General features: G+C 37.9%; 1 protein-coding gene across 1 annotated transcript in view; it reads left to right on the top strand.

The window, feature by feature from the left end:
- ascc3 (activating signal cointegrator 1 complex subunit 3) overlaps positions 1–12,880 on the top strand; it is a 352,716-nt gene that overhangs the window by 187,075 nt on the left and 152,761 nt on the right. The window contains exon 14 of the mRNA XM_079836136.1: positions 12,432–12,566. Within this exon, the coding sequence (XP_079692262.1) occupies positions 12,432–12,566 (135 nt within the window). The remainder of the gene's footprint in view (positions 1–12,431; positions 12,567–12,880) is intronic.

Genomic DNA, 12,880 nt, shown 5'->3' on the forward strand with positions numbered 1-12,880 from the left:
ATTATCACCCGAAATAGATACATATTAAGTTTGCTTTTTAAAACTCTGTATATGTTTGTGCAGTTTGCGCATATCAAAAGATCAAATCTGATTTGAAGCTTGAGACTTGGTGCAGTCATGGTTCCTGACTTCAGTCTAGGTCAGGGTTCCCTAAATCTTGCCCAGGAGGGCCAATGCCCTGCAGAGTTTAGCTCCAACCCTGATCAAACACACCTGAGCAAGCTAATCGAGGTCTTCAGGATCACTAGAAAATCTCAGATAGGTGAGTTTGATCAGGGTTTGAGCTAAACTCTGCAGGGCATTGGCCCTCCAGGACCGGATTTGAGGACCCCTGGTCTAGTGTGAGTTATGAACTCTTGCAGAAGTGCCTGTTATAATCACTGAAGCGGTCTACACTGCAAAACACATCTCTGGTTTACATCACATCTGCACTTTGTTGTTTATGATGGGAGATTTAGTGAGAGAAAAAATGTTATATTGGCCATTGCATTCATGAGCTCAACAGAAGCATGTGATTGGTTATAATGTTCAATGCTGCAAAAATATGCCTACAAAGTAATCTTTGACGCAATATGAAAAGATCTAAATGTAATGCCACAATTTTCATAAATTTTCACACTTCATTTTAACCAAGTGGCAACCTCCCGCAGTTTCTCTTGAAGCCAATACGGAAGTGACTTAAACTGCAGTTCATGGACTGGCCACTAGAGACAGACTCCAGAAGGAGCAGAATCTCATTGATGTTAAAATGGCCAACTTTACAGCAGAAGAACACATGTTCACAGTCTGGGGCAAATTGTGGTTTTGGTCTATACGGCTAATTTTGCCCTTCATGACGACTGTGAGGGGGGTGAATTATTAATTGAAAAAAGAAAGCTTGTTTGGCAATGCGTATTACAATTTTAGCCAAAATCTCTCATGACTTAAACTAAACATTCTTTGTAAAATTCTGTTGAACAATATAATGCCTATTTATGAATATATTATAGCCTAGTGTATCATATTTATAAATTATCAATATGACCAAAACTTTGCTGAAAAACAGCTTGTACACAATCATGCCTTCTGTCCTCTGATTGATCGTTCAGACTTTTTTTTAATATAATGTAAAGTTTTTTTGAAATCTTTGATTTTTATAAAGTAAATGTAAGAGAAACATGTACGGGACTGAAGCAGCTTGGGTTTACTTAATTATTCATACAACTTTATGTTAAAGGGGTCATGAACTGAGAAATCAAATTTTCCATGAGCTTTTGACCTATAAGAAGGTCATCATACTATTAGAATATCCTGTAAGTTTCAGAACTGAAAACTTCCTTGTTAGTCCATTAAAAGCTTGTATTGACACCAGGCCCAGCAAACGACAGGTTTTTCTAAGTGGCGATCTATGATGTCAAAGGGAGGCAAGCTCCGCCTCTACTGAAGAAGATCTACGCCTACTTCATCAGTTCCGGTTTAGCCCCGCCCACCGATTCACGCATGTAACATAGGCCTAGTGTTAAACCAGATCAAGCTCCAACGCAATAAACATGCCGTTGAGGATTACAAAATATTGTGCAGTGACTGTGTTGTGCAGTGATGAAAATATTCTGTTATTTAAATGATTAAATTCTATAAAGAAAGTGATCAAAGAAAGCTCCCTTTGCAATCGTTAGAGCAGCGCACGCTGGAGCTGTCAATCAAACAGCGAGTATCAGTGACACTTTTCACGGTTAGTTAACCATGAGAGCTGTAATAGTAAAAACGCGCTAAAAGAGAGAGCTAATACTATTTCAAATGGAAAGACGTTAGCCAATCACAGCAGAGGGTGTTTACACTGAACTCTCACAGCAGCCAATCACAGCAGTGGGCGTTTACACTGATGTCTCACAGCAGCCAATCACAGCAGTGGGCGTTTACATTAAACTCTCACAGCAGACACGCCCCTTAAAACAGAGTGTTCAGAGTAGAGGGCTAAAATCAGGGTAGGAAAAATGCCTTTTATTTCTAAATTATGAATTTTTTTGATGTAAAAAGCATTCTAACATTATAAGTGCACCCCAGGAAACAATAAAACAATGCAGTTCATGACCCCTTTAAAAATTCTAACTTTTTACATTTTTTCTTGTTAATGTAAATGTCAAATATTACACAACAGGCTTTTGGGGAACATGTATTTGTCCATCTCTCAATTATCATAGATTATCATAGATAACATAAAGGCCAGTGTGTATATATTGTGTGCGCATGCGTGTGTGTGTAATAAGATACTCAAAACAAAAAAAAACACATATGGAAACTTGTATGTATGTTTTATATATATATATATATATATATATATATATATATATATATATATATATATATATATATATATATATACTTAAAATCTGTCCCGGCCACTGCTACTTTATTACAAGAGTTCATTACTGAACCAGGGGCAATAATAATAATTTTAAATAATAATAATAATATAAAAATGTTATATTGTTTATGTATATGAGAATGTATATAATATTATAATGTTGTATATAATAATATAGACACAGCCACTTGATTGAGCAATTTATTTGTGATGGAATAATTACTTATTATTACTTATTATAATTAATTTTATTGGAGGTTTACACACATGTACAGTTAATCTGAGCCTTGCATTCATTTAAGTGATGACAGATATTATGGGATGGCTTGATGCAGCGCAAGAGATGCAGATAATTTGATCTTGACCCTTAAGAAACTTTAATACTGTCACGTTACAAATCTGCTCCAAATTGAATTAAAAATTAAATTACAACATTGAAATAAAAATGTAAAGGGTGTACAAATACTGTATAAAATCGTGAATATACATAATTGGTAATCATGTTAAAAAACAAAAAACATTGATCATTTATCTATTATAACTGTTATGTTGGTTTGGTCATTTGGCTGTTTCCTTATAAAGCTCCAGAAATCCGTGGGGTTTTTATTGTATAATTTGTCACGTATTTTGCCAGGTGGCTTTTTTAATTATATGATGTCATTACGTTGCGGTCTTGACGCCAGCCAATCGCTGCACTGCTGATCGTGGTTTGGAGTATCGATGCATCTGCCCTCTTCAGGGAACACAAGAACGCGCATTAATCTTAGATCATTTAATCCAGATATTTTAATCCAATCCGCAAATTCGTTTGAAGAACCAAATTAGCCAGAGATCAGTTATCACGATTAAAAGATCTGGGATCTGTCAAATCATCTCAGATGTAATAAGCGAGGTACGAAGAACGGGCCCCAGAAATGAAGCATCTGGCTCAGAAGCTGGCCTGATAACGTGCATTATGGGAGTTATTTCAGTAAGAGAGGTATTTCTGTAGGATCAACAATAAAACACTCCGTGGCCAGAAGGGATTGTTGAAAACAACACTGAAGTTGAGCACAATGCCAGATAAATCCTTCATGGCTCTCTTTGTCCTTCATTGTCATTTATTGTTCTTTTATGACTTTTGCTCTGTCACAGCGATCAGCTCATTAAATCTGTTTTCTGAAGAGTCCAATAACCACATTTCTGTCCTCTCTCTCACTCTCTCTGTGCTCTGAGGAAGAGCAGATTGCGTCGGGCGCTGGTGAGAAACATGTTGGCAGGTGGTCAAGGACATGTTTGTGTTTTTTGGAAGGCTGTTCTTAAATTAGCAATCATGAATTAATTAGCTACCAATTATCCACAGGCCCAAACAATTGTGATGAATGCCAAAGTGCTGGCTCTGTTTCCAGGTACTGACCGTGGCAAAACACATCCCAAAACAAACAGAACAACAGCGTTCAGCTCATCAACATAGGCTTCGATCTCACAGTGTAGCCCAGAGTCCTGCACGGGTGACCCGCGAATATTGCTGAAACGGGTGAAAAACATCCTAGTGTGTCGGATACGGGAGCGGGTCGGGTCGGACAAGGGAGAAACACGGGTCTAAACACGGGTTTTAAACAGTCACATGCAAACGAATATAGGCCTGTATATAAACAATATATGCATGTATATTGTAGATGTGTTCCTAAAAATATGCATATACAAAAATATGCCTTGCCTGTATTCCAAGTTGATAAAAATTTCAAATCCATATCAGTTCATCTGTGGCCGCGCGGCGCGCGCGCCCTCGCAGAAGAATCACAACCGCGCGCGCGCTCTGCCTGCACTCGTCGAGATGGATCATGAGGAGTTTAAGAAAAGATAGCTGCAAATGTGGAACTTCATCGCTGAGGAAGCACGCAGATAACTGTGGTAACAAACCAAGAACAAGCAGTTCTATCCAACAGTATTTGTGTTATGTTTCCAGAGTTTGGTCTTAATAACACTAGTCTTAGTAGCCTACATTAAGCCACGTTAAGTGTTTTTTTATAATGGTTTTCTATGGTAGGAAAACGTTTAACGTGTAATTATACGCGTTGCGTTCATATTCTGGGCTCATCTGATTTTTTTGTACACAGTATACGTTATTAGTATTATGTTTAGTTTGGCCTCTTAATAACAGTACATTAAGCCACGTTAAGCTCCCGGCAGAAGTTGTCTTTGTGTTAATGGTCGTGTAATAACTTCTGTATGCTGGCAATAAACATTTTTGTAAGTGTGTCTATAATGTGATATGCTAAACTGATTTTATTGCGGGTGCGGGTCGGGTGTCGGTTCTATTTTAAGCGGGTCGGGTCGGGTGCGGATTTTATTTAGCGCTGCTTTAGCGCTGAAGGAAGGTTATGCAGCGACATAACATTTTCCACATCATTTTGTACTATTCAAAAGCATGTTTATCGCTTAGTTGCTCGATCTTAGTGTCATGCATGTTATTTACCTACTACTAGTCATGTGCGAATCAGTGGGCGGGGCTACAGTGCGGTCTTTCATAACCTATAATGAGTCGTTCTCTGGGCTTGGTGTCAATAAAAGCGTTTTTTTGGACTAACAAGGAAGTTTTCAGTTCTGAAACGTACAGGATATTCTTATAGTATGATGACCTCTTATATGTCAAAAGCTCCAGGAAAATTAGATTTCACATTTCATGACCTCTTTAAAATTGCCACAATCTGAAAGTTTGCACTTTTTGGTGTAAAGAGTCCGAAATTCTCCATCAAAATGTTTGCACGTTTAAAAATTAATACGACCTCACGTTGTGTCAATGATGTTTATACACTGCCTCCAAACTTTCGTCTGTCATAAAAATTTGGATCGAGTTTGATTTTTGGCATTTTTTACATCCGAACGAAGCATTTTGAGAGGTGTTATGACCATTCAGAGCCACTGTACAAGCGAACGCCGATCCACCTCGTCTCGCAGCACAAAGACAAACAAACAAAAAGTTGACATGACAAACTGTACGACAAACAAAATGGATGGTCTTCTTTTTAATATGTGGCTCCAGTATCGCGAGCAAAGCATCAAACTGAGCCACTGACATCCTGAAGCAACCTTTAAATCGCTCGGATAATCCCGCAGATAAAGAGGTGGAACTCTCCTTCCTCTCTACGCAATCTCAGGATTGGATGGACCCATCCAACAAAATCATCCTCACTGCTTGAAGACGCCATTTTGTATTGTTTTGCTGATTTTTCACAACAGATTAATTAATACGCATCGGACTCAGTGTGCAACGCATCGGTTTCTGTGCGTGACGGATTTTTAGGATGACGAAAACGAAAAATTGCATGCGAAAATTTCGGACTCAGTGTGCAAAGACCTTAAGGCTGTAATAATTTACCAAAAAAAACAGTGAAGGGTAACAGAAAAGCATTAAAGGGTTAGTTCACCCAAAAATGAAAATTCTGTCATTAATGACTTACCCTCATGTCGTTGGACACCCGTCAGACCTCCGTTCATCTTCAGAACACAAATGAAGATATTTTAGTGTAAATCTGATGGCTCTGAAAGGCCTCCATTGGCTCAATGCACTTTACACTCTCAAGACCCGCAGACAAATTCATTGGTTTCTATTTATTTATAAAACTCTTATCGGGAAAACACCATCATATATACAGTCACTTCTTAATATTCGCAACATTAGTCGTAATCTGCGCTCTAGCAATTTCATACATTTATGTATACCTAAAGTCCGCTTTTAGTCGTTATTCTTTCCAGTTTTCTGCTGCCTTCGATTGGAATAATTTGCAGCAGACTTTAAAGCTTAGTTCATTTATTTCACTCTCCTCCTTTAAGAATTCAATTTGGTCAATAGTACAAGACCGCTGTACGTGTTTTTAGCTATTTGTTTGTTTTATATGTTGTGTTATTTGTACTTATTTGATGTTTTTATTGTTCTGCACCCGCTTTTTATGCTGCCTCGTCGTCATTGTAAACGAGAACTTGTTCTCAACTGACTTACCTTTAATAAATAAATAAAATAAAAATAAAAAAATAAGACCCATAAAAGTCCATCTCACTACAGTGGTTCTGTAGTAACTTTATGAATCGATGAGAATAGTTTTTGTGCGCAAAAGAACCCTAAATAACGACTTATATAGTGATGACGATTTCAAAACACGGCATCATGAAGCGTTATGAATCAGTGAGTCGATTCAGCAGTTTGGATCGCCAAAGTTACGTGATTTCAGCAGTTTGGTGGTTTGACACGCGATCCGAATCATGATTCAACTCACTGATTAATAACGCTTCGAAGCTTCATGATGCCGTGTTTTGAAATCGGTCATCACGATATAAGTCGTTATTTTGGGGTTTTTTTGCGCACAAAAACTATTCTCGTCGGTTCATAACGTTATTGTAGAACCACTGTAGTGAGATGGACTGTAATGTAATGACGTGATTTGTAATGACGTCTTTAGTGCCTTTTATGGGTCTTGAGAGTTTAAATTACATTGTGCCATTGGAGGCCTTTCAACTAAAATATCTTCATTTGTGTCTGAATATGACTGACGGGTGTCCAACGACATGAGGGTAAGTTATTAATGACAGAATTTTCATTTTTGGGTGAACTAACCCTTTAAGAAAGAGGGGAAATGACAAAGACCAGACTCAAACTGGTGGATTCTGACAGTTCCCAGAGCTAAGATATTTGTTTGTTTGTTTTTCACTCACAAATGTCCTTTAAAGCCTTGAACGTTTTAGAGTAGAACTAGTTTTTCTTCCCAAAGCTTGCGAGATTGCCAAAGAGATTTCTGTGTTTCTTATTAGATATCCTCATCCTCGAGTGGTGTGCTTCAGGTTTCTGTCATGTTGTGTCTACTATGTGCTGTGTTAACGTGGTTGTCATTACACACCAGCAGACAGTTTATACTGAGTTTATACTGTCTGCTCAGGGCCAGAGCGCAGCCCATTTTACTTTAAAGACCCCATGAACTTCATTTTTATGGGGTCTTTAGGGTCTCAATTGCGTTTCCAAATGAGTTATGCATTGGTGTTACATTCACAGTATTGCTCCGGTGGAAAGTGTCACTCTGTAGGGAGTTAATATGTTAGAATATTATGTGCTAAGCCGAGAACTGTATGTCAGAGTTATTTTTCTTCTCCCACACCATCAGTACTTTCAGTTAAAGGACGGCGAGAACAGTGAGAGAGAGCGAGCGAGGTCTTTTTGCCATCTCATAACTGTCTTGTATTTCTATTATTGATTGTTTTTGTCTGAGGTATTGACTGCTTTGCAAGGGCAGCCTGAGTGTAATAGGAAAATTACAACCCTCTTTTGTCCTTTGACTAATATGGCACACAGACGCCGCTCTGCCCTTCTGCTCGTTGTGGTCTTGTCAGGCTGAGAAAGAGGCCAGATCCAGATGTGCTGGTTCACTTATGCATGTTAAAGACGTTTGTAAAGATGGAAGTTCATTCAAGTTCACAACATGATTCTTATTAGTTTATTTCGTTCAGTACTGAAATGTACAGTATCGATAAGCAGTTCAGTGGGTGGATCTGGTGAAATGGGTTGTATTTTTATTCTGTGCCTTTTCGTCAAATTATATTATTAATTATTATAAATATGTCGATGTGGGTATTTGAATGAATTAAAGCATTATGTGTTAAAACTGCCTGTTAAAACTACTAAGAAGTGGGTAATATAAGCAAAATCTTTGCCACAATTTACAACCAGTATTTTTGTTTGTATTTTATTTTTTTCACAATAAGGAACGTCACACTATAGTAAATCTGCTCGAAATCTGTTGTTACTAAAAAGAGGCCAATATTTGCCATTTTACAAAGTCTTGATTTACTACTAGAACAGGTTTTCATGCTTGAATGTTCAGAAAACACAAAACACTTCCCTGTCTGTCAGTAAAGGTGATGTTACACGGGGCAACTTTTTGAGCAATGTTGCCGTAAACGGGCAACCAGGTGAGACACAGGGCCAATCTAAAGTATCCAGATAGAAATTTGTAGCCCATTCTCAATGGCAAATTGCCCAAGCAACATTGTCCAAAAAGTTCCCTCTTGTATCGTCACCTTAACGCTCCGTTTAGTTCCTGTCTCTATGAAGCCCCTCCTTCTGAAAGGCACAATGTGCTCTGATTGGTCAGCTGGATCAGTGTGTTGTGATTGGTCAAGGGCTTCCTGCGTTTTTGGGAAATGTCCCGCCCCTTACCATAACCGCCAGTTTCAATACACTACTTACTAACTCAACCAGGCCCCGCCCCTTTATTCTGCATATAAATTATTTAAATTAGCAATATTGTGACAACCAACCAATATTTAAATCTCTTAATTGACCCTTCGCTAAGCCACGCCCGAAAACCACCACAGGCCAATCGTGGCTTAGCATTGAAAAAACGCATCGAAAAATCCTATTGCGTGTTGGCTTTTGTGATTAACTTACGTGAAATAATTCTAGTGTAACTTTACAGAGGATTCTTATTGGGGAAAACCATTTTACAGTGTAAAATACCCCATCAGATTGTCATATTCAGATTATTTTCTAATTTGACTTACCCTGCTGTGCATGAACATAGCTGTTCCTCAAATTGTGTTTTCCATTTGAATGCTCAGCGTATGAGGCAGGGACCTATAGGCTTTAGCTTCAATTTTGATGAAAGGATTCTCTAATCGGTTGCATATTATATCGTGGATGTATCCCTCGAATGCAACTGCAGTCCCTTTTGTCTTGCTCTCTCAGATATTTCACCTGTTCGCCAAAAATGACTAATTATCTCCTTGGGAATATACTGTAATAGACGTGCCAGGCGCGAAAGCTTGTCAGGCATGGCAACAGTAACTAAGGAGGGCGGGGCTTAGCGAAGGGTCAATTGCCTTGAATGCTCATATGATCAGTAATGATCTGCTTTGCATAGAAATAGCAGTTGTGACTCTTGAAAGCCAAGCCGATCCATTATAGGCACACAAAATAAAACGATGATGTCTTTGTAATAGGGCTGTCAAAAGATTAATCGCATCCAAAATAAAAGTTTGTGTTTACATAATATATGTGTGTGTACTCTGTTAATTATTATTTATATATAAATACACACACATTCATGTATATATTTAAGAAATATTTGCATGTATATACATTTATATAATCTATAATATATATAAATATAAATGTTTTATATATAAAAATATTTTTTTCTTAAATATATACATGCTTGTGTGTGTATTTATATATAAATAATAATTAACAGAGTTCACACACATATATTATATAAACACAAACTTTTATTTTGGATGCGATTAATCGCGATTAATCTTTTGACAGCCCTACTTTGTAAAGATACATTTAACAAATTATAGATGTGATTATTTCGCGTTTTTGTTTTATGTCCACACCATTAGTATACTCTAGTTGCTTTGATTGGCTGGACTAGTTATCAGTCTGTGCAGTACACTGGTTCAGTGCACTTAAATGGGCTATTTTGCCTAATATCTAATGTACTAAGTATGAAGTGCGCTTAGCTTAAAGGGTAACTAAACCCCAGCTCAGAGCTTAACTCCACCCACTGGCAATATTTAAAAAATGCTGGAAAAGCGGACACAGAGATGACGAACCGAGGGCGGGGCTGAGCGGAGAGGGCGTGCACCTGAGACCCGCAGTGATGGATTGATTGACAGCTGTCAGACTCGCGAGTCGCAAAGATGGAGAATGACTGGAGTGACGCCAGTAGCTTTGCAACAGAGCGGTCATTCTCCTACCTTCACCTGAAGTGGAGGAGGGTGGATTGTCTGTAGACTCAGACCCGGAGCCTTATCAATGCGAGCCGCTGCTCAAACTGCATTAACTCCCGATGCCGACGATGCTAGAGAAGCAGCAGCGCAAGAGAGAATGAGACACCTGACCTAATCTATGAACAGTCAAATCCTTATACTGTAGATCTGATACATGCAATGTATTTTCATTCAAATGAACTGAATCAATAAGCAGCGCAGGACCAATAAGTTCAAACCTAAAAGCCTATTATAAACAGATTTCCTCAAATAAAAGTTAGACTATATACATCAGCACGTTACGGTATTGTTGTTCGTTACCGCGGCAACCACTTGCATGTCAGGGTTTGAAAGCGCGTCTCATGTATGAAAATTATCTGTACACATGACGGGCGGCAATAATATCGCAAGAAAAGCCTGACGTGTACTGACAACTGCATTATCTAACCGTATTTTCTTCATTTCTTCATTAAGGTTCTATCTGCATTCTGACTGGTTTGGAGATATTGAGCTTTAAAGTTTTTTGCATTCCATTTGACTGTGTAGAAATAACCTTTTTATTTTCTAAATAAAAAATTCCAAAAACTTAAAAAACAACATCACATAATGTAAATAAGTTGTCACAGAATAAGAATATGTGAATAACTCAATTTTGACAAAAATGTCAGATAGAACCTTATAATTCCAAAGGGACGAAATGTCAAAACATTTACTCGAATCAATGAACATCAATAATAAAGCCCCAGTCTTGCAGATCATTAACTAAAAAAAAAGTTGCTTTAGGGTTTAGTTTACGCTTTAAAGGGATAGTTCACCCAAAAATTAAAATGACCACATGATTTACTCACCCTCAAGTCATCCTAGGTGTATATGACATTCTTCTTTCAGACCAATCAGAGTTATATTAAAAAATTATCCACATTTAACACGTTATAAAGTAAAATATCTAGTTACGGGAAAAGCATAACTGGTGTGACGATGATGTCAGATGTTAAAAACGTTTTGAACTTACTTTTTTCATAAGTTGAATATGGAAGGCGGTTCAGCGGAAGCTAGATATTTTACTTCAAAAAGTTTTAAATGAACTAGTGGGACAGATGGACTGGATTTGTCCAGGGCCAAAGTTTGGGCCCTGGCATGACCTGATACGTTTTTCTGTTTGTTGCTGTGTCTGAACTTTTATTTTGGTAGTGCTGAGAATGACAGCTTCTGAGCATTGGACCACTGTGTCATAGTCACTGTGTACTGTATGTAAAATTAGCACTGCCTTACCTTTCTTTGAAAAAAAAAAGATTCCCGGTGCACACAAACTTCCCAGAATACCAGTACACTGTTGGTTATCTTTAAGTTAAATAGTGTGTATTAGGGCTGGGCGATATGGCTGAAAACTATATCACGATATAAGTGTTTCATATCGGTCGATATCGATAATTATTGATGTTTTATGACCTATTTAAAATAAGAAAAATATTTTACATTTAAACATTTATAATCCCCTCAGTGATAAAGGCAGAAATGTCAACACAACCATGGAAAACACTCAAATAATTCAAATATAAAATCACAATGAACACTTAAAGCTACACTGTGTAACTTTTTTAGTTTATTCTTAGCTAAAAACACTTAGTTCTTTCAAAAATATATGTGCTCATTAATGTATATTTACTTCTTTCAAGTAATAAAGTATTCTCGTAAGTTTATAATATGCCATTGTAAATACATACGGGTGAGGGTTCGAATGCCGGTCGCCATGTTGCCCCTCCATCTTGAAAGTACATTAGCCAAAGAGGGACATACCCGTAAATTCAAGCTCCGCCTTTGGCGTTTTAACACTCGATGGCACCGTGTCCAATGTGGACGAGGTCGAACTGGAAGCCATGTTAATCTTGGACTAAATCGGCCACCGTAGGAGTTAAAACTAAATCGGAATTGAGAGGAACAGAAACTAATATTCACTGGATGGTCATGTACATTTTCACCACTAGATGGGGGAAAATATCACACAGTGTAGCTTTAGCAATTATCTCTTGACATTAAGGTGCAGTGCCTCCGTTATTTCTTTGTAACTGTTAGCGTTTAGATGCTTTGTCATAAGGCAGAGATGCAGAGTAACATTACCTCTCCATGTAGTTTCAAAGGCTGAATCCGAAATCACCCCTATACCCTACATAGGGCATTATTTGAAGGGACAGCCATTTGTAGTGGTGTGTAGTGTGTATATTGGCCATCAAATGCTCAGTTTCGGTTGGCCATTAATGTAGATGTTCAATCATTTATGAGGTTCAGTTGATTTCCCAACCCCAAACGTAACCTAACCAAGCGCCGCTGTCTTATGTGTTTGTTTTAGGTGATGGTGTTTGTGCATGCCCGCAACTCTACCGTCCGCACCGCCATGAGTCTGATCGAGATGTCCAAGAACCGAGGAGAGCTGTCTTTTTTCCAGGTGGACCAGGGTGCCGACTACGGCCAGTGTGAGAAACAGGTAAGCGATGCGTTCAGTACAAATCAAAATATGGTTTCAGGTTGCACTCTTTTATAGTTTGGTGTAAGAGTCTATTTAAAGATCCGTAGTCTTTCCGGACAGTCATGCCTCAGGTAGGGCCCTATGAAATCCGTTTTATTTTTTCCCAAATTCCGTTTTTTCCGTTTTAATTTTTGCTAATTCCTTTTTTTTTTCGTCTTTTTTTTGGGAATTCATTTTTTTTTTACCCTTAACTGTTATTTTAGTCGTAAAAAGAGTGTGTTTTTTTTTATGTTAATATAATAGAACATAAAAGATAAAATAGGAATGACCTT

This window comes from Gobio gobio (assembly GCF_949357685.1).
Source record: "Gobio gobio genome assembly, chromosome: 15".
Lineage (NCBI taxonomy): Eukaryota > Metazoa > Chordata > Actinopteri > Cypriniformes > Gobionidae > Gobio > Gobio gobio.